Raw genomic sequence first — 25,182 nt, 5'->3', positions numbered from 1 at the left:
TATCTTCGGCTGGATCCTCCCCTTCTCTGTCGTCTTCCTCCTGCGTCACTTCCGACGCCTGCACAGTTGGCTCTGTCAGTGAGACACCAGCAGAGCAGAGTGCGAATGCCGGCTGGCGGCCATTTTTGGGAGGCCGCTCTTGTAGTTCAATTCTTTATCCCTTATCCATAAGACAGTGATACATTTCTGATCAGTGAGGGTCTGACCCCTGGGACACCTACTGATCTTAAGAACAAGGGTGTTTACCCAGATTGTGAATGTAGAGGCTTCTACCAAATCAATTTTCTCTAGGCTGCGCTGATGAAGTCCAGCCAGACAGAAACGGTGCCATCCGTATCTGAAAAATTGATTTGGTTCAAACCCCGCATTATGCAGTAAAGACTCCTGGGTAAGTCGGGCATGATGTTCAGAGTGCTTCCTATAGAGGGCAGCATAACAGAGGCCCTGCCTCCCTATTTACATCTTGGAAGACAGATTTGCATATTCCTCCCATATTAGAAACTAGAAATCCGTAAGTGTACAATACCGCAACACATCATAGTAACTAACTACGTACACATAGCGTACAGGCAGAAAGACAAAGTACAGGCTGAATTGTGCTCTGCCAACTCTGACGCAATTGTATTTGTAAGATCTGGACTGTATGTATCATGGACACTTGAGAATGTCACAGCGTACTCTTGAGATTACCACCCAAACACTTCTCCATCCAGGACATAACTTTCATACAGCACTAATATAATAGTTCTAGTATTACTATAGTTATGCAGTTTGATTTGTTTTGTATCTGTTATGTAGCCCTAGAGTTACAGACATGAAGGACACGCAAGACCTATAACTTTAATTTCACCTTGCTATAGCTATATAGAGCTTCGCCCACCCATTGCCAACAAGGAGACAGACCAGCAGCAGGAGGTTATGTACGGTCACTGCCAAACATAGCGTGAAACAGCTCCGCAACTGTCTAGTATCTGCTATGGTCTATAAGCATGAACTACCATAGGGGAACCATTACGGTCACGATTCCTACACAACACACTTCGAAGAAGAAAAGTAAAGATGGGCTGACACCTAAAATAAGAGTTGGCTGGACTTTTTTTGGTGGGGGGGAGAGGGAAACCGTTCCGTCTTCCAACTCTTCGTAGAATGCAAATGGAACAAGGTTGAAGGAGCACTGGGGGATACCAGCCATGTTAGACTTCACCACCTGGTAGCCTTTGGCAGTGACTTACAGTGGCCATACAAAATAGAAGAGAGTCAACAGAATTTGCCAATTCTAGTAGAAATGGCCAACCAACTATGTATAAGGAAGTCCCCTCCAACCCCCTTGGGGTGAAAAAAGGATTAACAGTTTTGGATTTCCAATTGGATGCCCAATTCTCTGTTCAGGAATATGGCAAAACGTTATTCCCCCACTCTATGGGCAATCAGATGAAATAAGCATGCCTATGGGACGTTGGAAGGTTGGAAGGAATAACAGTGGGTTGGACATCTAAGGTGTATGGCCACTGAAACAATTGGCAGAGCTGCAGAAGGTCTCACCTTCACCATTACAACACTGGTGGATACTCTGAAAAACTGCTTTACTTCTCGGATTCCTACCATTGATACCTTAGAAATACAGAACAGCAGAGTTAACAGGAAGAGTTTTGACAGTCGCTTGCTAAGCACACTCCGCAGGCAGGTCTACATGTAAATCAATATGCGGATTACAGAGAATCAATATACATTAAAGCCTTACATATATAAACAAAACAGGGCGCATAATGATTGCTAAGAAAGCAATATATCAGGAAGACGTAAGATTATATACTGTATATGTCTAATGGTATGTGACTAGTAGTATGAGGAGGAGTGCACCTATAGGATCTTTCACAGCTTACATGTACAGAATACATTGAGTAATGAAGTACAAACTTTGGACCAATTCTCCGTTACAGTGAAACCTCACCAAAAGACCTCTTTGAGAAGACCACTCTCAATCCAGACCAAACTGCTTATGACGAGTTGTCCTATATAATGACCATCTATTATGTATACAGGCCATCTTCTATGATAGAACCACCGCATTAAAGGGGTTGTCCAACTTACTTGTCTTTAATAATTATAAAACCAACATAATATACCTCACCTCTCCCCAGGCCTCGGCTTCCAACGGCAGCATCTCTGTTCACGTATATATGGGTCCCCCGGCTGACATTATTAGTGATTTCCAGTTTGTGCTAGTGGACTTCTGCAGCCAATCACAGAGCTCAGCAGTGACCTCTTCACTAACGACATGTGACTGTTATGATGTGCTGTTTGTGAAGAGGTCACCACTGAGGCCTGTGATTGGCTGAAGCAGTCACCGGGCACAAACAGCCAGGGGACCTGTAAACTGAAGACAGGACCTTCTGCCGCACAGAAGGGAGGCGAGTAATAATTTGTTATGTTTATAGGCCCCTCAGCAGTAGTATAGAATAATAGACAACCCCTTGGAACAATATATACAGTAGGAATATAATACAGATGAAGTGTTAAAAGAGTTCTGAATGACCCACAGAAATAACACCAAGGAATCCAGGCAGTATTTTGGGAAGTGGGGTCTCCGCCTATTTCCAGATAAAGCTCAATTTTTAGTTCATGTCTAACATAATCCTCCCCAATATGTAAAAGGTGAGTGTTAGTCTTTTTTATATTTAAGGAGAGGGACCTAATCTTATGGGGGCAATCGCTGGGAGACTTTAAACTGTGGGTGCAACTGGATCAGGACATTATAAATTTGGGCAGCCGCATAGTTCTCTGATAGTTTGTTACACAGACCATTGTCTAGATCGGATACCGTCGTATCTACTTGTCCGCTGAGATATGGGGAATGCTACCTCGGGATGTAACAACCAGTGTTCTTCTCACTGACAATAAGGAATTATGGGAAAAATATGCAAATCTGTCTTCCATGATGTAATTAGGAAGTCAGCTGCTGCCTCAGTGTTGCAAACCAATAGAGGGCGCTCACTGGAATGTGCAAGCCTGTCTTCCCTGATGTAATTAGGAAGACAGAATCTTAGTGAAATAACCCAATAAAGGTTGCTCCCTTTAGCATCATGCTCGACCTTCCAAGAGGCCTTTGTTTTGCAATGACGCTGGGATTATTACCAGGTATAGTCTCTCAATTGAGGACGGCCGTTTCGATGTACTTGCATGTCGTCAGTCCAATGTAGAGAAGACTATAACCTGGTAGAGGTGAGAGGCTTAGACAGGGTTAAGGGGATATTGTCACTCCTTGGGGAGAGACCACCATATAGGTGTGCAGAGACTTATTAAGCCTATAGCACTCCACTTCGCAAGGGACCATGGGAAGAATATGCAAATCTGTCTTCCATGATGTAATTAGGAAGTCAGCTGCTGCCTCAGTGTTGCAAACCAATAGAGGGCGCTCACTGGAATGTGCAAGCCTGTCTTCCCTGATGTAATTAGGAAGACAGAATTTCAGTGAAGGAAGACAGGCTTGTACATTCCAGTGAGCGCCCTCTATTGGTTTGCAACACTGAGGCAGCAGCTGACTTCCTAATTACATCATGGAAGACAGATTTTCATATTCTTCCCATGGTTCCTTGCGAAGTGGAGTGCTAAAGGCTTAAGTCTCCACACATCTATATGGTGGTCTCTCCCCAAGGAGTGACAATATCCCCTTAATAAGGAATTAGAACAGAATGATGTAGAAATGTGATTTAATACAAAAACAACGCTTTATTAGGATAAAAAAACAGAAAATTCCTTTAACCCCAATTTCATTTGTGGCAAACTAAGTAAAATCCTGGACGAGACCGTAAGACTTCTACATCATAGAGAGTTTGATGTGTCAAAGCCATCATTGTGGTATGCGAGAGCGGGCTCTGGGGGAGAACAATCCTTTTGGAAGGACTCCATAACCAGAAGGATGAAAACACTTCACACTCATTATAGTCTGGTGGCAGCACTGTGCTAATGGTGACAAATGCCAACTTTTTATGAAAGGTCAGGTGCCATTTTTGTTAACACAGCTCGCTGTGTTTCGGAGGAAATATTCCATGTCATCCAAGGACAACCACGTAGAGAAGTATGTTTATGTGAATAGCGGCATCATGGAAGGTCAAGGCCCACATTACTGCGGCGACCTTAATAATATCACCACATATTCTGGGGGTTTCCTGTAAATCATTTCTAATTAGAAAGTGCCAATGAAAATATTTCCAATGTCACCAACATCAAGTCACGCAAATAAATTCTACACGGTGAGTCTACAGGGACCCTCAGGAGTAACGAACTGGCTTTTACTGCCAAAACTTCTGACAGGTCCGTCAATGAGATTTACAGAAACCCACTGCGCTCATGCTGATGTTTTTGTAGCGGCCACATCTCAAGTGGATAGGGGGTCTATTTTTGCATTGTGATGAATGTCTTGCAACTAAGCAATACATGACCTGATACATGGCGTGTCATATAAGGCTTACTAAGCAAACTGTGCCAGTATTCGGTCTTCGTTCACACCAGTACACAGTACAACACAGCGTTTTATTTTCTGCTGCATTTTCACAAAGGCCAAAAACACTGGGGGAATTTATGACTCCCTTTACAGAAGACCTGCCCTCACATACGGACCACTGACAGGATAGAGATACCAAACTCTAACAGGCAATATAAAATCCCAGGTACGTTCACCTGTAGCACACCCAATGTAGTGTATTTGATCATGTGCACCAAATGTTCCACCGAAAATCTGTATGTTGGAGAGACCGGCGAGAAACTCAGAATGAGAATTCACATCGCCATACAATTAAACAACAGAGAATAGACCTTCCCGTGCCAAAACATTTCTGCCAGGAAGATCATAATATCACCAGTGACATGAAAATTTTGATTTTAAGAGGGAATTTTAAATCAAGAAAACAGCGACTGATTTATGAGTACAAGTGCATGACCCTATTCAAGACTCTGGATAGTGGAATGAACCTTTCACTTGGGTTCATGTCATTCTATACAAATCACCGAACTAAGAGAGCCATAAAGATAAAGACTCTGGGAATTCGGAATTGATTATTTGTCTTTATATGTATATAGTAATAAGCTTCTTCTGCCCTCCCTCCTGAAATCCTATCCTATATATATGCAGCCTGCAGAAAGTGTTTTTACATATATCTGAAGAAGAAGCCCAGAGTAAGCTTCGAAACGTCATATTCTGTCATCATTATGAGTTAGCCATTAAAAAAAGGTATCACCTATTGAAGACTCTCAAGTTTTTTGTTTTTTTTATATTTCATAACCACTGGCTAACGTGCAAAAATAAACATTTTCCTTTGCAGAAGAGGGAATCATATTGCGGCAGAAGGATGATATTGGAGGTGAACATTTGGCCAAGGACCTTTGGCCCCGATCTATGCCTCACCCGTCACATACTGCAAATGTGGGCATTGTGGGGTTGGGATTAGCCCAGCTGCTTTAATAAACTTCATGCCAGTTTCCTATAGCGAGATACAACAGAAATCTATATCAGTTCGTACTAAAGTATGGGGTTTAAGATCTGCCAACAAACATCAAAAATAATTTGCTACAAAATTTAGGTACAAAGTGTAAAGTTCGGCAAACGTGTATAAAGATCCATTATATTTATCATCTAGCATAAGCCGCTTTGATAAAGTTTGTGCATCTTTAGAATTCCTGGTCTATGTATTAGACAATATTAATAATTCTCTCCCAAGAGGGGTTCATGGGGGCATCAGTAGAATGCAAAGACCCCTTTGCCAATTAAAGAAATATAGGTATTATAAATGGTTCAGATCTTGCTCTTTGGACATTATGGAGGGGTTCCATGTTACGGCCCCTCTAAGTAAGCCAATACTGAGTGCTGCTAGGATGTAGTGCCAATTGTTCTAGTGTCCTTGGCCTGTCCAGATCATCCCTTTCCACATGGAATATTCTGACCACGGCATTAGATCTGAGCAGCCAACATCCCAAACCAAGCAAACAACATGGGCCAGCATGGATCGCAATCTCAAATTAAAGGCCTATCCTAAGGATATATCTTTAATGATGACTTTTGAACAACCCCTTTAAAATAACATTTAATATAGAATTCCAGAAACCGTGTCGATGTGCAAGGTTAGGTGTATGCAAAAGTCAGAGGGTCAAAAGATCTGTGATTCTGGAGATAGGTGCAAATCCAAGAGGTGGGATCTGCATCATTTAGATATTTATAGCATAACCAGTGGATATGCAATACAGGTATAACTACTACAATATTCTTCACCTTTACTATCTCAGCATCCAACGCTGTGCTGCAACGTGACACAACGCCTGGACCATAGCGGCAATTTCCTGCCATAGTGCACTTATTATTTCTGCATCTCTTATGTACAGTATGCCTTTGATATAGGCCGTGATTGAAGTGTATGGCAAACAGGAACACGCGTGTGTCCTACTGTGTCAAACAATGTCAAACCTTGGAATTTTAAGGAATACAAATTCTCTGGAGCGAGGTGATGTGAGTAGGTGCTGTGAACAATGGCAGCAGATGGAGAGCCCACGTTCATGTATAGCTTTTAACATAGCTGTGGGGGCCGAAATAATACAATTGCAGCGGAAGAACAGAAGGTGTAGCAGTTTTATTATTCTGTGATCACCAGTGGGCGGCGAGCAAGAAGTTTTTTTAAAATATTTTAACTCCAGACAAGTCGCTGGTCAAGGGTTTCTATGGGTTACAGGGTTTATATAGTTAGTGTATATGGCTATTGTGCTAAGGTGTATGTATATACAGTATATACTATGTCACAGTTCTTATAGTCACAGTAAAGCATCCATCTACAGTATATGCGCCAGGTCTCCATCACATGAAATCTGTTGGACATTGCTTCGAAGGCCAACATTGACTATTCTATACATCACTGTCAATGTCACTCACTCCTGTAGGAAATCACATCAGCAAGGGATTCCTGTATGCTAACTTCATTAACAGATAATTGGTGGCAATTGGGTATTAGCATAATGCCATAAAGTAAAGTGCTGAAAGGTCAGACTATGGTAGGGAACAGACCTTTGTAAATAGGCAAAAGAAAGGGAAGAAAGGGGGTCCTCTGGTCATCGTCCCCTGAGACACATGACTTTGTAAATCAATTCCATCGAAAATTTTAAAGGGGTTATCCCAAGCTTAATAGTTATTCGCTATCCAAAGGATAGGGGATTACTTTTTTTTTTTTTTTTGCCCCACATAGAGCTCACAATGTACATTTTTTTCCCTATCAGTATGTCTTTGGAATATGGGATGGAAATCCATGCAAACACGGCGAGAACATACAAACTCCTTGCAGATGGTTTTTTGCCCTTGGCGGGATTTGAACACCAGGACTCCAGCGCTGCAAGGCTGCATTGCTAACCATTGAGCCACCATGTGGCCCCTAGGGGATGACTTTCTGACTGGTAGGGGTCCAACGGCTGGAACCTTCACTAATCCAGAATGGGGTGCCCGTCCCCTGTCTGAGTGAAGCGTCAAGTAGGATACACTGCTGTGCGAGTGCACCAGGGCAGTTATACATTTGGACACTTGTACAATTTTAGATAAACAAAAAACATGCAAAAGTACAATCTGTCCTGTAGGCCCCATTCACATGGGGGTATTGGGACCGGAAAATATGGTCTGAACATCGGCTACAAATGTAGTTAGGAGACAGGACTCCTTACAATATAGTGATCTATCATACTGGGAGTCCGGGCCTCCTCGCTCTTCTATTTTATATGATACGAGGAGTTCCACCTCCTGACTAGGTTCAGACTGGAAAATCCAGTTGATCTATTGCCACTGGTGGTACTCACTTCACCAATCCCCAACACTGTGGCCTAATTCCATCACCAACCTCTACTTCTTGGTGCCTCACAACACATAGGGAATGCTGTAGAGTCCATCGTTGCTGAGGCCACCAGGGTAGTCATTGGTGGGTGACAAGGGCAGCATCAAGGCAAGAATGGAGCAGCTTTAGACTCTTCACCCTTGCTAATTAAGGATGGCCGACCTCTAGGGTATGATAAAATACATGCACAGGGGACGGAGTAGCGAGACAACTCTTTCCAAAAGTATGAGCTATTCTGCTGCAGTAAAACTGAACTCGACAGCCGTCCATTTCCACAGAAGAAATAGGGAATGAAAAATTTTTGTGCAAATGTGAATTGTGTATTGGTTGCAATAGAATGTACCATACACACGTTACAAATCAAGCACGTGACGTTATGTTTTGGACCTCCATCTTCTTCTCCGCGCCGTAGGTATTTTATGTGAAATGTGATGAAAACTTGATATCACAAACACGTGCAAATAACTGAGCACATCTGGAAAATATTGAATTTTTTGTGATGGTGCCATCAAATATTATCCCACTTTACGCACTCTGTTGGAGTTTTTCAATTACAATTCTTATATTTTGATATAAATCTCAACCCAAATAAGGATTATTCAGAGGTGATAAAAACGATCCAAATTCAATTTACAATGGGGAATATATCCCATAGGTATCACTGATATATACCCAATTTACAGACACTTTATTAAAGGCGTTGTCTTATGTTCTATGATGGAATATGGATGTCAATGGGGGGGAGGGGGGCTCTCCTGTGCTCACTCCATGTACAAATAACTCCCTTCTCAATTCTCCTCCTGGCTTGGCATACCCCAAAGACGAATAACCCAAGATGACTGGATGATAGAGAGTTCAGGCATCTGAAATGGTCGGAAATTATTATAAAAACCAAATTAAAAATGTGTGACGCTGCAATATGTCTACATGTGACCACCTAGTGGTTGTTCTGTGTATGGCAGCATTTGGAAGGTATTGATAGCATGCGGCAATAATGCATTGAATTTGTGAAGAAATGAAATCTTTAGAAGAAATTCACAGAAAACGTAAGGATGGAAAATGGAAGTTCATCTGAATGACCACCACGTAAAATTGGGCATTGTGCAAGAACCCTTTTAGGAGACTTCGTAAATGAGCCACTCTCATGTGATGCCAACGCACACGACTTCAACATGGACACCCCACTCATAAAATGGTAGAAAGCAATGACTACTAATGCATTATATGGATAGTTACTCATTGGCTAGCATGTATGACTATAATGCCGCTGAGCTCCTGGACTTGCCTGGTTTCCTTTAGTACTACTTATCAGGGGTCTTACCTCTGGACAAACCTTCAAAACTTGGTGTTTTACAAGAAAATGAAGCTACACCACAATTCACATTAGTCCATGTACTGCATCAAAAGATATTGGCACTTCTATTTTTAAGAACAACAAAATAAACATTGCAAATTGTACTCACCAAGCCGGCGATGGGTGTGGGCAGTCTATTGATCTTCTTTATTACTCCTGGTTTGATTGCATTCAACAATCTGCAATATCATAGAGATAAAAAAAAAATTACAAACACGGCCTTGAATGTGATTTTATTATTTGTAATGACATCTCATACATGTAATATAGAGTTACATTAGTGTTTAATAACTACACCAGTGATCAAAAGACTCATGCACACTGGCACGGAGCCTGTACAGCTTCTTTAGCATGGAGTCGTATAGATTTTTAGGAATGGCAGGTAGAATTGGTAGTGGGACCTGTCATTCCACCCCCCTCCAGTCCACACTTTGGGGATGTTCCGGCAGCGACTAAGCTGCAGAGAGTCTCCTCGTCAAGGAGGCTTAAGAAGTCTGCTCCAGCAGGAGGCTTTGGCAGAGCTTGGCAGGAGAGAGAGCTGTGTCCTGAATGATTCTACTGTCTTTTGATTTCTGTTATTCTAGGTGAGGTAACCTATTCTATGTTTAGTTAGAGCCTAGCCAGGCAGGGATTTATTTTTGTATTGTTTCCTTTTGTTGCTGCACTACATTTTTGAGTGAAAATAAACTCTACCTTTGTTTTGGACTAAAGAAACTGGACTTGTGTGTCTATGCCACCCCACCGAGCAACCCCAGACACTGACAATACATATTTTTGTACACTTTATATGGAAAAATTGTATGTGACACGTACAACTACCAAGTAGTATATCCTTTACCCCAGCTCTGAAACAGAAGCCTCAGGCTGCCCAGGTATCAGCTATATATACGGTATTCAGAAACTGGAATCCTCCGAGTCCATAGAATACAATATGACAGCTGTCACCATTTATCCATATAGTGTTCACCTTGACTCAGACAACAATGTAACCATAGGTTTTGCAGAAAGTGTTCCATCCACAGGATACAGATGCAAAGACCAGGTGATGTTTTGCCATACAGAGCTTTTTTCCCCTTATGTGTCCAAAACATCACATTTAATGCTTTTATTCCCTAGAGATGTAATACATATGTGCAATTATTTCCCCTGTGTGGTCCAGCAGTGCCCTGGCTACTCTCTGGATTGGATTCTTCTCTGGAATAGATAGCGCCCCCGCTAAGCTGCAGGGAACAAGTAAAATTAGAGATTTACTACTGGTGCCACCATTTTTCCATGCATAGATATGACAAAGCATGGTGACTGAGTACTCTAGCCTCGTGCCCACATAATACCATACTATTGCGGTTGTAGTTTTTCCTTTCCTAGGATCTCTTGCCAGTCCCAGAAGGATAATAGTGACTGATACAGCATCCGCGATTTACCTACATCTACAGTACAACAAGTAGACTTCATGCAGAGTGTTGTTTTGTGCTTTTAAGGTGTGGTGGGAATTTTCTTCTTGGACTCAAGTACAAGCTGAGATTCCTCCCTAATTGTTGGGAACTAGAAAAGCAGCTGGTTCTGGCAGGGTAACAGAGATTACTCCAGCGCTGCCAACATCATCCAACTCTGCTGGAAATGTTCTCAAAAAACGTCCTCTCAATAAATGGCGATTAGAAATCCCTGATAACTTGTCCTGCTTTGGGAAACCAAAACAACCAGAAGACTGATAGGACAAGGTCAATAAGGCTTTACATTCTTGGATATCTAGGCTAATTCTAATCGGGCTACGGAGACAGAACTGAAAGAATTGTGATTCCAATGTGTTAGAAATTGTTCCAAGTAACTAAGGAAGGAAGGAAATAGCAACTGTAACATATTATAAAAGGCTCTCGAAGTAATGACATTATTATGGCAATAAACTATCCAAACATCTAAAGTCCTTACGATACTGAATGTCAGAATTAAAGGGAACCTGTGAAAATGTAATGTGATCTGGGGGCGGCATATTATAGAGCAGATTGATAAATCGTTTTGTGGTATACAGTTAACACATTTACAATACACCAGCAAAACCCAAGGGAGATGTAGGTTTTGTCTGTAGAAGTTGCTTGGTTGCAAGTATCCTAATAGAGGTCTCTTAGGCTTCCAGCACATGATAGTATTTGTATTGTAAGTACAATATACATATAAAACTATGAGCCCATATAGCACTTCCCTTTGTGCTTTTGATTCTACACAGAGATACAATATAGGTGCAAGACATATACCAATGGTACCAAGATCCATAAGCATGGTGTCAAGTCTATAAGCCCTAAGAAGCAGGATAACAAGTTAGAGCTCCAGTCAAGGTGGATTTCCCTGGGTCAACCTACTCCAATGTTGGTAATATTAGGTATTTAAAGGGGTACTCCCATCTCAAGGATCCTATCTATACTAATAGTGTATGTAAATCGAAAATTTTTCCAAAACACAGTGGTCCCTTGACGTTCGTGGGTCCAACCTTCGCGGAAGGGCTATACCACGGGTATTAATATTAATGGAAGGATATTATGTTGGGGTTTTTTTTGTTTTGTTTTTTTTTAACACCATGGGTTTTCCCGTGGCCGCTCATCATTATCATCAGAAAAGTTTTGTGCATCTTCTTCAAACCCATATCATTTCATATACAGTACTGTACTGTAGGTATACTATTTTGGATATGAACAGTATTGCAGGACATCCCCCAACAGGAGATTAAACACCGCATCTCCACTTCGCGGAAATTAGACTTTCACGGGCGGCCTTGGAATGTATCCCCCGCGAAAGTCAAGGGACCACTTGTATATTGCTTTAGAAATGCTGCTTTGTGTGCCTGCTATGTGAACTTATTCCTCCCATTGTTTACACAGCGTTTTCATAACCACGGACATGTGTGATAGGACAAGTGATGTCACTCACTGCTCTACAGGCAGGACATCAGTTCAGCTAATTGCAGTTTGCTGATAAAGCCTGGTCTGTTATCTTTGTATGTGAACACACAGATAACACTGAGTCCATTCTGTACAAGCATCTGCATATTATCTGATCTGCATAGGTATTATTGTACGGACACTGTAACTAGCTGTGCACCATTATGTGCATCATATGACCATGGAATGTATATCATCTGAATGATCTAGAAACCACAAGGAATTGATTGCCCCAGATAATGGCTGCTAGGGGGCGACACCAACAAACCACTTTGGAACTAGATAAAGTAGAAAGCCTATCTACATCGCTGGATTGGTTTGTACACGATACACAATAAACCATCTTATGTTATGTACTATTACTACGGGTTTAGGTCAGCCTCTGATAAATCAATACTTGTATATTATTCTAATAATATTCTTAGAGTCCGTGACTTTATGAGTTGAGGCAATTCCAACAATCGAGCAGGGAAAGCGGAGTTGGATTATTAGGCAGGTGCAGTCTGTGTCTACGGCACTATTCACTGCTGATGGACTCTCAGGTTAGTGCTGGGAATCGCTCCCGCTCCTGAAATGAGATATACAGATGTAGCAGAGTTGAATTTGTCAGTTTCTCACGATCTTTCATTGAAGTATACAGGCATTCCAGAGAACCGACTCAGCTCTGCTACATCTATATACAAGGGACAACAAAGGGTTACGGCACCAAATCTCATCGTACAGTGGTTTTTAATGAACAAGCTTGCTTTGCTTTACAAGGTAGAGCGATTAGAAAAGTTTACTTTTGACCAAAGAACAAGTTAATATCTGTAAAGCCCTGACATTATTAGTCTTATATGGATATTCAGTCCGAGCAGGGTCCAGTTTGGGCAGATTAAAACTTATCTGTCCAACTATGACATCACTCTTTCCAGATTTGATTTGTACAGAAAGCTCTATGTAGGGGCAGCAGTAAGCCATGTATTGGCAGGCAAACAGAAGCCGTATCCTGGCAGAAGAATGTATGTGCAAAAAATGTATCGGTCTGTAATGTAATAAATAGACTTATTCAGTCATGGCTAATATTCTGCGGCCAGGTTTTTTTCCCCTCTATTTGTTTAGGATATTTTGGGCCCCGCAGAAAAACAGGACTATAAATAAGGTTCATGTGATAAAATCGAAAAAAGAGATAAAAAATAGTACATAGAAAAAGAAACAATTTAGGGCCCATTCACATAGGGAGATAGGAGCGTGATATTTTTTTTAAAAAAACGTTTGGATTACAAAACTCATTTTAGGCCTGGTTCACATCTGCGTTCGGTAATCCGTTTGGGGAGTCTGTATGGGGAGCCCCCCAAATGGAATATCAAACAAAGTGGCAACTTTACGAAAGGAACATGAACCCCATAGACTATAATGGGGTCCGTGTGCTTTCTGTGCGGTGTCCGCATATAACATGCAAACAAAAAAGTACTTCATGAACTACTTTCCTCTCCACATGACTGGTGCGGACACTGCGCGAAAAACACACATAATAGTCTATGGGGTCCATGTGTTTTCAGTGCTCACCGTGTGCCAATGTGTTCAGTATTCCGTTCGGGGAGGGGTCACCATGCGGACTCCCCGAATGGAATATCGAACGCAGATGTGAACCAGGCCTTAGGCCAGGCCCCCCCGTGCTGTAAACGCCGCAGCATGTCAACCGCGGAAATATACCTATGGAAATGACCGTGGTTTCCCTATAGGTATAAATGATGAGAAAGGAAAACTTTGCAGACTTTCTGCGAAAAACGATGTGGGAATAACCGTGATATCGCTTTTTATCTGAGGGCCACTATTTGGGGCCTTAAAAATGAATAGACTTTTTCAGCTAAGAGAAAAAAAATAATGCGACATGACCTATTTTCAGGTTAATTCCGCCTTGAAAAACCCATTTAAATCAATGGGAGGCGGAAAAAAATGCAATGCAGTTTTTGCAAAAAAGGCATCAGCATTAGAGATGAGCGAGTACTGTTCGGATCAGCCGATCCGAACAGCACGCACGCATTGAAATGAATGGACATAGCCGGCACGCAGGGGGTTAAGCGGCCGGCGTCAAAGCGGAAGTACCAGGTGCTTCCATTCATTTCAATGCGTGCGTGCTGTTCGGATCGGCTGATCCGAACAGTACTCGCTCATCTCTAATCAGCATCAAAAACCAAAAGCGTTTTTAACATGGATGTTACTAGGTCCATACAATTTGCTGAAACAAAAAGGAAACCGTGCAAACCGGTTGCAAAAACCGTGATGAAAAACGCAACAAAAAATGCATCATGTAAAAAAAGCATCAAAAAGGTTAAATAAAAATTCCTGAAGCAGAATTTTTCAGCCTGCAAAAATCTCTGTGTGAACATACCCTATGCCTAGGTTCACATCTGCACCGGCGTCTCCATTGGAAAACAAAGCTCAACTAAAAACATTACCTAAATATATCGAACAAACCATGCAGAGCCCGGGATTGTCTGTGCAGCCTTTCAGAACATCTGCAGTCTCCACCATGTTATAGATAAGTATGCAGCACATATTGTGCCAGGAAGATCTCCTCCACATGGTATCCAGACCTTCAGGCTTGGACACAGTAACATGAAGGAAAACGGCTGCATCAGAGGTGGAACCCCGATAAATCGTAAAATGGTAAAAACAAGTTGAGATTTATAGCTTGATGTGCAAAGAGTGCCAGACCCCACACTATATACAATAAGCACTGTGTCCAAATGTGAACAATGCCAGAGCTCAGAACTGCTGAAAATAATGGCTCTCACTTTGGAAACCGCAGGCTGTCCATGTATTGCCCATGAAGAGTCATTCAACTGAATGCCCACATGTGGTCAAGGACAATTTTCCCCTGTAAAATCGGCTTCGTTTGGCCAGCTGACCACTCTGGTAGATCTCAGATTATGAGATATAGCAAAAGGTGCCATTCTTGAGACACTGAAGCTTATCCAGTGAACGTGTTTTGCTACTGGCTGTGTCCACTGAAAAGTTCCTGCACCAGTGAGTACGGAGGACTAGAGAAAGATTCGATATTCGTTTCGAGTAGTCCGAATATCGAATCCCATTATAGTCTATGGGGGAAAAAATGCTTGTTTCAGGGGAAACCATTATTCGACTAATGAGAGTCACCAAGTCCACAATGACACCCCAGGAAATGATGCCAACACCTCTGAAATGCAACTGGGACAGCAGGGGAAGCATGTCTGGGGGCACCTAACATGCCCAGTCCCCACTATCACAGCCTATCAACTAGACACTCCAAACTCAATATGGAAAGTGGAGAAATACTTGGAAACCTTCTTTCCTCTACATTAGTATGGACAGAAACACAAATTTTAAGCTAAATAAACATTACCATACACTCCTTTAAATCACGTTGCCCATCACAACCACAGATGGCATAGGCAATGGGAAATCCAACAGCCCCCACCCTTAACTGTCATTGTGTGTGTGTCTGTATGATGTGGTGAGACCTCCAAAAATCACTTTTCTGGCCCTTCACGTGAGCCCTTCCAAATTAAGTTAGAGGCCCTTAAGCTGAGCCATACAAAAATTTACTTTTCAGGCCCTTGGAGTGAGTTGAGCCTTGTACCAGCAATGTTTTTGGCCTTTGAGGTGAGTTGAGCCTTTTACCAGCAGAGTTTTAGTTTATGCCGTATATACCAGATGACAGCTGTCAGGGTCTGGGGTTGCTCGGTGGGGTGGCATAGACACACAAGTCCAGATTCTTTAGTCCAAAACAAAGGTAGAGTTTTATTTTCACTCAAAAATATAGTGCAGCAACAAAAGGAAACAATACAAAAATAAATCCCTGCCCTGCTAGGCTCTAACTAAACACAGAATAGATTACCTCACCTAGAATAACAGAAATCAAAAGCCAGTAGAATCATTCAGGACACAGCTCCAAAAATATGACCTCTCTGTCAGCTCTCCAGCCAAGCTCTGCCCAAAGTGTTGCTGCTGGAGCAACTTCTTAAGCCTCCTTGATGAGAAGACTCTCAACAGCTGAGTCGCTGCCAGAACATCCCCAAAGTGTGGCCTGGAGGGGGAGGAATGACAGGTCACACTGCCAACCTACCTGCCATTCCTAAAAATCCAGCCCAGTACTGAGCATTTACCAAAATGCTCAGCAGATGAAAGTTGTCTGCTGAGAACAAACATTCCTTCTGGAGTTTTCTCATCTCACCCACCTTAGTCGTCTGTGTGAGATGTACACCCCCTCCATTACCTGACCAGCCATCGGCTTACACAGTATACAGGAATGAGTGAGTAAGTGAGTGAGTTCACAAACTGATGGATTGTATACAATTTTTTTTTTGAATAGACAGAGGGTAGATACAGTATATTGGGCATATTTACTGCCGTATATACCAGATGACAGTATACAGATTTCTTCTCACCCCCTATGGGACAGGTATATAGTGTATATCAGTGGTGGAGAATCTGAGCCCTAAAAAGGGCTTTTGTGAAACTTCTGGAGCTTAGTGTATATACTAGTGGTGTATATACACTGGTGAAGTAGTTTAGCTCTGAAAAACGCTGTTGGTTTTAATTTTTCCTGCCTATCCAAACCTAAATCCTCTCTCGCCCTCAGCACAACGTCTCTCCCTATCTAATTCCAAACCGCATCTGACACAAATATGGCTGCTGCTATTCTTATAAATCCGAGGTCACCTGATTTCGCCAGCCAATGACTTTTTCCAATGCCTACGTTTTCCTGCTTCCTGTCCCACCTTCCCTGCACAGTTATTGGTGCAAAAAAAAAAAATGCCTGGTAAGATGTGAGGGGATTCGAATTTTTACTGCATTTACCGCGTGGTATTCGAATCGAATATCTCGAATACCGTAATATTTGATTGAATGCCTACTCGATCGAACGGTATTCGCTCATCTCTACTGAGGATAGCTGATCACTGGGGGAGTCGGAGCCCCACCAATCTAGTATTGATAGCAGATGCTGCCCGAGTACCCACTGGTCTGCATTTGGTCTAGGCTTATTCTAGCATTGCTTTTCCAAAATCATGAGAACATTCAGTCTTACAGGACACAATGACATTTCATTATTTAGTACATGCCTAAGGGAAGATTGCAAAGTAAATATTACAATGGCTTAACCAACAAGAAACCTAGCAGCAATCCTCTGAAAGCCATGATGTCCTACACACTACGCAGCTGTCTGCAGGATGTTCTGGGCACGTTGGGTGCAGAGAATATATTTTACAGGTCTCAGCTTTATATTTATCACGTTACCACCTAAAATGGATTAGAACTTGGCTCTGATCAGAAGATCCCGAGGCTTACTGTCTATAGAAAGATCACACACCTGGAAAATTACGCAATTACATCTAAGCAACGTTGTGTTCCCAAGTCAGCGTTCTGAAAGTCATGTGAAAAACACATGGGAAAAAAATATCCATGAAGTCTAAACACAGCCTAAAGTGTCCATTATGTCCACCTACCTATACTGTAGTGGATGTCCTCAGACCACTGTACAAGCGCTGCAGCCCGCGCCTCAGTCACTTTTGTCTCTGGCCCCTCTCATGTGAACGCCAGCCTTAGCAATCACGTGGAGTCCAGAGCTTGTTGGGGCTGAGGCACGACACTGCCATGGGCCCCTCCAGAATTTCTCTAATTCCTGGATAACCATTTTAAAAGTCGTTTTTCAGGCTAAAAATATTGATGGCCAATATCAGATTGATGAGGTCCAACATCTGGCACCGCTACCAGTCAGCTGATACACAAAGAATGGAGTAGGAAGCAGACAGCGCCATACTCTATATAGTGGCTGAACTGAGTCGAGTCATTGCAGCTTAGTCCCCACTCAAGTATATGGGATCGAACATGCAGTAACCTGGTCCTTAGCAGAGGTCATCATTACTTTTTACCCTGAATTTCCACAGGTCTGTGACCTATTCTTACATGTCAGTTTTAGTAAATACATATATTCCCAGCAGAACAATCATTCTGGGCCATTATGCTCTTTTGCTCTGCCATTGTGCTGTCCCTCTGTTATTATAAATGAGTATTACCAATCTCCTAGTCAAAAAGGGGGTTCCTACAATGCCCGGCACTGGCAGCAGTGATTTAAGGGCACCAGTGTAGGGACCCGCCTTCCCCCCAACCAGGTGCCAATTTATTCATACATTTCTAAAAAGATTACCTCTCTCTCTTCTGGAATCTTCCCATCCTCCTTCAAGCATGCTGTTATAATTCCGCTATTGAAAAAACCCTCCCTGGACCCATCCTGTGCTGCTAACTATCGACCAGTCTCTAACCTCCCCTTCATCTCTAAACTCTTGGAACGCCTGGTCTATTCTCGTTCAATCCGCTATCTCTCTGCTAACTCTCTGCTTGACCCCCTACACTCTGGTTTCCGCGCTCTGCACTCTACTGAAACGGCCCTCACAAAAGTCTAAATCCAATGGTGACTTCTCTCTTCTTATTCTTCTGGACCTCCCTGCAGCTTTTGACACTGTTGACCATCATCTCCTCCTCACCATGCTCCGCTCAGTCGGCCTCAATGACACTGCGCTCTCCTGGTTCTCCTCTTATCTCTCAGACCGCACTTTCAGTGTATCATTTGCGGGCTCTGTTTCCTCCCCTCTTTCCCTTGCTGATGAGGTTCCTCAGAGCTCGGTCCTTGGCCCTCTGCTCTTCCCTCTCTACACAGCCCCCATTGGACAAACCATCACTAGATTTGGCTTCAGGTACCATCTTTATGCTGATGACACCCAATTATACACATCTTATCGTGACATGACCCCTGCACTAATACAGAACACCAGCGACGGTCTCTCTGCTGTCTCAAATATCATGTCCTCGCTCTATCTGAAACTAAATCTCTCCAAGACTGAGCTACTACTGTTTCCACCATCTAATAGATCTGTCCCTGATATATCCATTGTAGTCTCAGGCCTTACTATAACTCCTAGGCAGCAGGCCCGCTGCCTCGGGGTCATGTTTGATTCAGACCTTTCAGTGTGCACGGCTTACACAGTTATTAGCTGAGGATACCTTAATCCCTTGAACAATCGATGTGGGTAGACATCTATGTGTGAACGGCACCTTATCATCCACATAGTGCAAATACAATGAATTGTCCTAAGGGAGGGCACGTTAACATATTTAGCTGTGCAACTTAACATCTATGTGTGAACGGCACCTTATCACCCACATAGTGCAAATATTGTGAATTGTCCTAAGGGAGGGCACGTCAGCATATTTAGCTGTGCAACTTTAACCTATAAGGGTGTTTATTTTGTAATGTGTTTAGACGTTTTTAGCCTAAGTGGCAAATAATAAAAGTTATATATTTTAGTGAAATACATTAATCTTTAGACCAGTCAGCCAGGCTGTGACAATACTGAAATAGTGGTTGTACTATACCCCTGTGAAGAGACTCATATTGAATCACTTGCACGTTCATGTCACCTCCACCTCAAAAACATCTCCAGAATATGCCCTTTCCTTACCAGAGATACACTAAAGACACTTATTGTCTCTCTGATTGATTCTCGCCTTGACTACTGTAACTTCTTACTAATCGGTCTTCCCCTCACTAAACTCTCCCCTCTACAATCTATTCTGAATGCAGCGGCCAGGCTCATCTATCAGGCTAGACGCTACAGCGATGCCTCTGGTCTGTGCCAGTCGCTACATTGGCTGCCTATTCATTATAGAATAAAATATAAAGTTATCACCCTCATACACATGACTCTCCATAATGCTGCACCTCCATACATTTCCTCCCTCATCTCTGAGCGGAGAACACGGGTTGGGCAGTAGACACTCAATGACCTAACACTTACATCCTCTATTATCAGAACTTCCCATGCTCATAATACAAGACTTCTCCTGAGTTGCACCACTTCTCTGGAATGCTCTACCCCGGACAATCAGATTTAAGAAAAGCTGGTCTAATGTACAGTTTTAAGGAAAGTTGCTCCAAAACTGTTACTTCATGGGAAGTATAAAAATATACTAAACCACATCCCCTTTAAGGGAATTCATTTACCAAAAATGTACTTTTACATTAAATTTGTTCGTACACAAGGTTCTTATTGGATAAGGATTCCACTAATTAAAAAATGGATATTCACCTGTTGCAGCAACTTGACATTTTAGGTAACATTTATACTTAATATTTACACACCGTGAGGCTTATGTGTTACTCCTAAGAAAGATGAGCGCTATATAAAGTCTGGATTATACCCTTTAAGCTGAAAAGGTGCCATGTAATAAGAGTGTAAATGCCGTCACATAATTACTTTAACACCATCTTATGTCAGGCTGGATACAATCACATAATGGAGTGATGAAATACCGCCAGTCTCTGGTTAATTAATTCATCCATATACCTCACCAGCAAAAAATTCCGTTTTTCATTTCCTTATTGGAACATGGCAGAGAGGCTTCGTAAGGTTTGCACAATTTCCCCATCCAACGTGATCAGCCTGTATGGTTATTTTATCCTTGGCCAGACAAGTGCTGGTGCAGCGAGAAGGATCAACATTTCCAAGTGTAATTTCCCAGGGTATTCCTTAAACTTTAGAAATGAATAACCATTTCGCTCAGGATCTCTGCCCATCAACTTTATTCGACGTTTCTAGTCTGTTACTGCAGATCATAAAAGTAGCAAATAGATCTTTAAAAATTACCTTCTCAGCTTTATACGCTACATTCCTCAAAAATCCCATTGACGTAATGCTAAAAAGACTCTTTACGATGTGCTACGCGGCGTCTCTCTCTGTGTCTCACTTCTATGGCGTGATCATGTGCATGCCCGTTTCCTCCAGTCTTAAGTCAACTGTTCTGCACAATTAAACACTTCTTATAGATTTCAAGGCGCTGCAGTCATATTTGCAGAAAAATTACGACTTAGAAGAGATGCCCACCCGACCAAGGCCAAACAAATTAGCTACAGTCATGAACGATACTATGACCCTCTTTCTAGTTTTTTGGGCAGTCTCAACTTGGTATCGCCCTCTCTGAGGAGACGTACAAGATATCAGAGAAACTGCGTTGAACCTACACTTTGCTGGAGAGGTCTCCAGTATGGTGGCACTCTCACACATATCTGGGGCATCATCATCTCATAGATGCCCATTATCATCTCATAGATGCCCACCCGGTCAAGCCAAACAAATTAACTACATTCATAAACGATACTATGACCCTCTTTCTAGTTTTTTGGAAGTCTCAACTTGGTATCGCCCTCTCTGAGGGGACGTACAAGATACCAGAGAAACTGCATTGAACCTACACTTTGCTGGAGAGGTCTCCAAGACGTTGGCACTCTCACACATATCTGGGGCATTATCATCTCATACTGTCTTTCTGGTTTGCAGTTCTAGGTCAATCCATTTCTAGAAAACGTACGTCTTGCCAAAATTGAACCAGCCTTCAACCTATCGACAAACTTCCTCTCAACTCAAATGTGGCTACCAAGTATCTTGTGACAATTTTATGGCCTTGACAAGATATCTCCTCCAACTCTTCGCCAACAGAGTCCTAGTGGCTTGGAACAATACATCGGAGGAGCCGACTAGTTGGAAACCAAGATCTCATGGCTTCTTTGTAGACTACAGAACTAAACAACTTCTGATAACAGACTTCTCTCCTCTACCCTGCTTGCCATATAGATCCTTGGAATGGCTCTCCATGAACGTGCCATTGATGGGTCTTGTTTCTACTCCACTACTAGTATCTTTTGGTGTAAAATAAAGTTCCAATATGCTACACTATGTCCATGGTTTTGCTGATGTCCTCAAATGTTTGGAATAATTCATCTTTGGTCTGCTGTAAACGACTATTCCTACCCCATTGACCATGCAGTGAACTCCACAAGATATGAGATGTTATGTGAACATGGTAAGATAGTCTGCTAACGTTGAATGTAAAGTGGATGCTTTATATGTTCCTCTTTAATCTCCAGCCTGCTGCCATAGTTATTTCATTACCCAACTGTGCAATGTCTAAAATAGTGAAAAATGTCGACATTTACATAAACATGAAGAGGCCAACAAGTAACAACAGCTGCCAATTTGTTAAGAAAGGGAGGGCAGAGGAGTCTTTGAAGAGGTTTGCATGCTGTAGTACTTCTTTAGAAAGCCCCTCTGTCAAAGGATTAGCTAATGATAAGATGGTACAGTACACTTGTCTGCTGGATGATGAAAGTTTTGGCCTCACGCCAATAGAAATGGCGAGCTACTGTATCTTATCCCAAAGCGGAGCCTTGGACTGTCGGGAGTCACTCCATCCCAGCATGATGGCCCCACCAACTGGAAATTTTCTGGAAATATGGTCTTGGCCGGCTGCCATTCATGAGAGATAGATGACCTTGATGAATATGCTAATCTTGCTTCAAGGCAACATGTGTGTCCACTAGAAGTAATGCAGATAGAAAGTCCTTCACTCGGATGGCAATACAGTGCGGTGTCCTTTTCTTACCAATCTCAATTTGGCGCCTATGCATTTAAGTGCTTTGGAATGATTTTCTGCCATTTTGAGAAAGATAAATGCAACTTCCCTAGACGCTCCATTAAAACAATATAATTACTATCTGATGAGTGGGGGTTAGACGCCTGTAACCACCATTGATCCAATTGTCTGATGGGGCCAATGAGCATTCCATCCTCTTCATTGTTTACCAGGCACAGCCACATAGATTTGTATTGGAAGAGTCTCAGCAACTTAGTGATACTGAGTCTACAGACTAGGGCTGTGGAGTCGGAGATGAGGCCAATATTGGGTGGAGTGACAAAAAAAGTTACCGAGTCGGTGTCAAAATAAAATTAATATTTTTTATTATATTTTACATGTAATAATATTGTATAATTAGATCCATAGTTGGTTGGGTATAGTTATGCTCATAGGAATTCAATCAGGGGCTTTTTAAGAAATTTAATGCTTCTGGCTGACCATGGCTGTGAGCCATTTATCATATATATTCGAGTATAAGCTGAATTTTTCAGCCCAGTTTTTGTGCTGAAAAAGCCCCCCTCGGCTTATACTCGAGTTTTTTGTTTTTTTTTAGGGGTGGGTGGGTCTCTGACCATCCACAATATCAGTGTATAGAATCTCCCATAAAATAGTGCAAAAAAAAAAAAAAAAAAGTTCTTAATCCCTCCTTTCCCTAGAATAGAAAATGACTGTGACACATAAACACATTAGGCATCCCTGTGTCTACTGAATATAGGGGATCTGCAGTGCTGCTGTTCCATCGAGAAGGGGTTAATAGGAGCACTGCAGATCCCCTATATTCAGCCAGGCTGAGTTCCAAGTGGGGGAAGAAAAAACCCAGTCCTCAAAGCTCAGGGAAGGGGCAGACAGACAACCAAAACACCCCCTCCCCTTCCCCAGCACCCAGCAAATCCGACCATTTTAATTTTTGAAATTTTCCAGTAGCTGCTGCATTTCCCCCCCTCGGCTTATACTCGAGTCAATAAGTTTTCCCAGTTTTTTTTGTGGTAAAATTAGGGGCCTTGGCTTATACTCGGGTCGGCTTATCCTTGAGTATACACAGTAGTAAGCAGAGATACTGCAGTAAAAGGTCCTCCGAGACTGAAGCGTCCAGCTACTCTATATAAGGACTCATTCTCTGTTTAATACGGTCACGTTGCCATTGCCTGGATTAGTAAGGAAGGTCCTATGTCGATGACTTACCCTTAGCATAGTTCATCAATATGTGACCAGTGGGCAGGGGCGTAACTTGAAGGGTTCACAGGGTGCAGTCGCAACAGGGCCCAGGAGCCTTTGGGGCCCATAACCACTGGCATAAGTACTGAGATTTCAGCTTCCATCTGGCCCATAAGCCAAGGAGACCCAGAGATTACCCGAACCACACTAAGGTTGAGTAAACTCCTTAGCACCCACAACTATCGCTATCAAGAATTGACTTTAGGGATGAGGTAGGGGGCCCGGGACAAAAGATTGCACCGGAGCCCACAAGACCTTAGTTACACCACTGCAGGTGGGGATACAACATACAGGACCCCCACTAATCAGCCATCTATAGTGGCTGCGGCGCTCACAATGGCAAATATAAAAGGAAGCTCTTCTCCACCTCCCCACTGCACAATACACTCCTGGCACTTGTGGGGCCTTAAGATGAAAAGATTTTAGTATTTAAAGTAATCTTGTCTTGCCTTTGTCATAATATATGGACGCAGAAGAGGAAGACTGGTGTTCTTTGTGCCCAACTATTTATAGGGTTAAGGGGATATTGTCACTCCTTAGGGAGAGACCACCATATACGTGTGTGTGTGGAGACTTATTAAGCCTTTAGCACTCCACTTCGCAAAGGATCATGGGAAGAATATGCAAATCTGTCTTCCATGATGTAATTAGGAAAACAGCTGCTGCCTCAGTATTGCAAACCAATAGAGGGCGCTCACTGGAATGTGCAAGCCTGTCTTCCCAGATGTAGTTAGGAAGACAGAACTCCAGTGAAATAACCCAATAAAGGCTGCTCCCTTTTGCATCATGCTCGACCTTCCAAGAGGCCTTTGTTTTGCAATGACGCTGGGATTATTAGCAGGTATAGTCTCTCAATCGAGGACGGCCGTTTCGATGTACTTGCATCTCATCAGCTCGATGTAGAGAGGACTATAACCTGGTAGAGGCGAAAGGCTTAGACAGGGTTAAGGGGATATTGTCACTCCTTAGGGAGAGACCACCATATAGGTGTGTGGAGACTTATTAAGCCTTTAGCACTCCACTTCGCAAAGGATCATGGGAAGAATATGCAAATCTGTCTTCCATGATGTAATTAGGAAAACAGCTGCTGCCTCAGTATTGCAAACCAGGTTATAGTCCTCTCTACATCGAGCTGATGAGATGCAAGTACATCGAAACGGCCGTCCTCGATTGAGAGACTATACCTGCTAATAATCCCAGCGTCATTGCAAAACAAAGGCCTCTTGGAAGGTCGAGCATGATGCAAAAGGGAGCAGCCTTTATTGGGTTATTTCACTGGAGTTCTGTCTTCCTAACTACATCAGGGAAGACAGGCTTGCACATTCCAGTG

At 42.5% G+C, this 25,182-nt stretch overlaps 1 protein-coding gene across 2 annotated transcripts in view; it reads right to left on the bottom strand.

Annotated features, from left to right (window-relative positions):
• The window catches only part of LIMCH1 (LIM and calponin homology domains 1), a 205,242-nt gene that overhangs the window by 94,149 nt on the left and 85,911 nt on the right, over positions 1 to 25,182 (bottom strand). For both annotated transcript variants that reach the window (XM_075261451.1, XM_075261452.1), the window contains exon 3: positions 9,323 to 9,392. In XM_075261451.1, the coding sequence (XP_075117552.1) occupies positions 9,323 to 9,392 (70 nt within the window). The remainder of the gene's footprint in view (positions 1 to 9,322; positions 9,393 to 25,182) is intronic.

This window comes from Leptodactylus fuscus, chromosome 1, assembly GCF_031893055.1.
Source record: "Leptodactylus fuscus isolate aLepFus1 chromosome 1, aLepFus1.hap2, whole genome shotgun sequence".
In the NCBI taxonomy this organism is placed as follows: domain Eukaryota; kingdom Metazoa; phylum Chordata; class Amphibia; order Anura; family Leptodactylidae; genus Leptodactylus; species Leptodactylus fuscus.
This window is presented reverse-complemented; position numbering and strand designations above follow the sequence as displayed.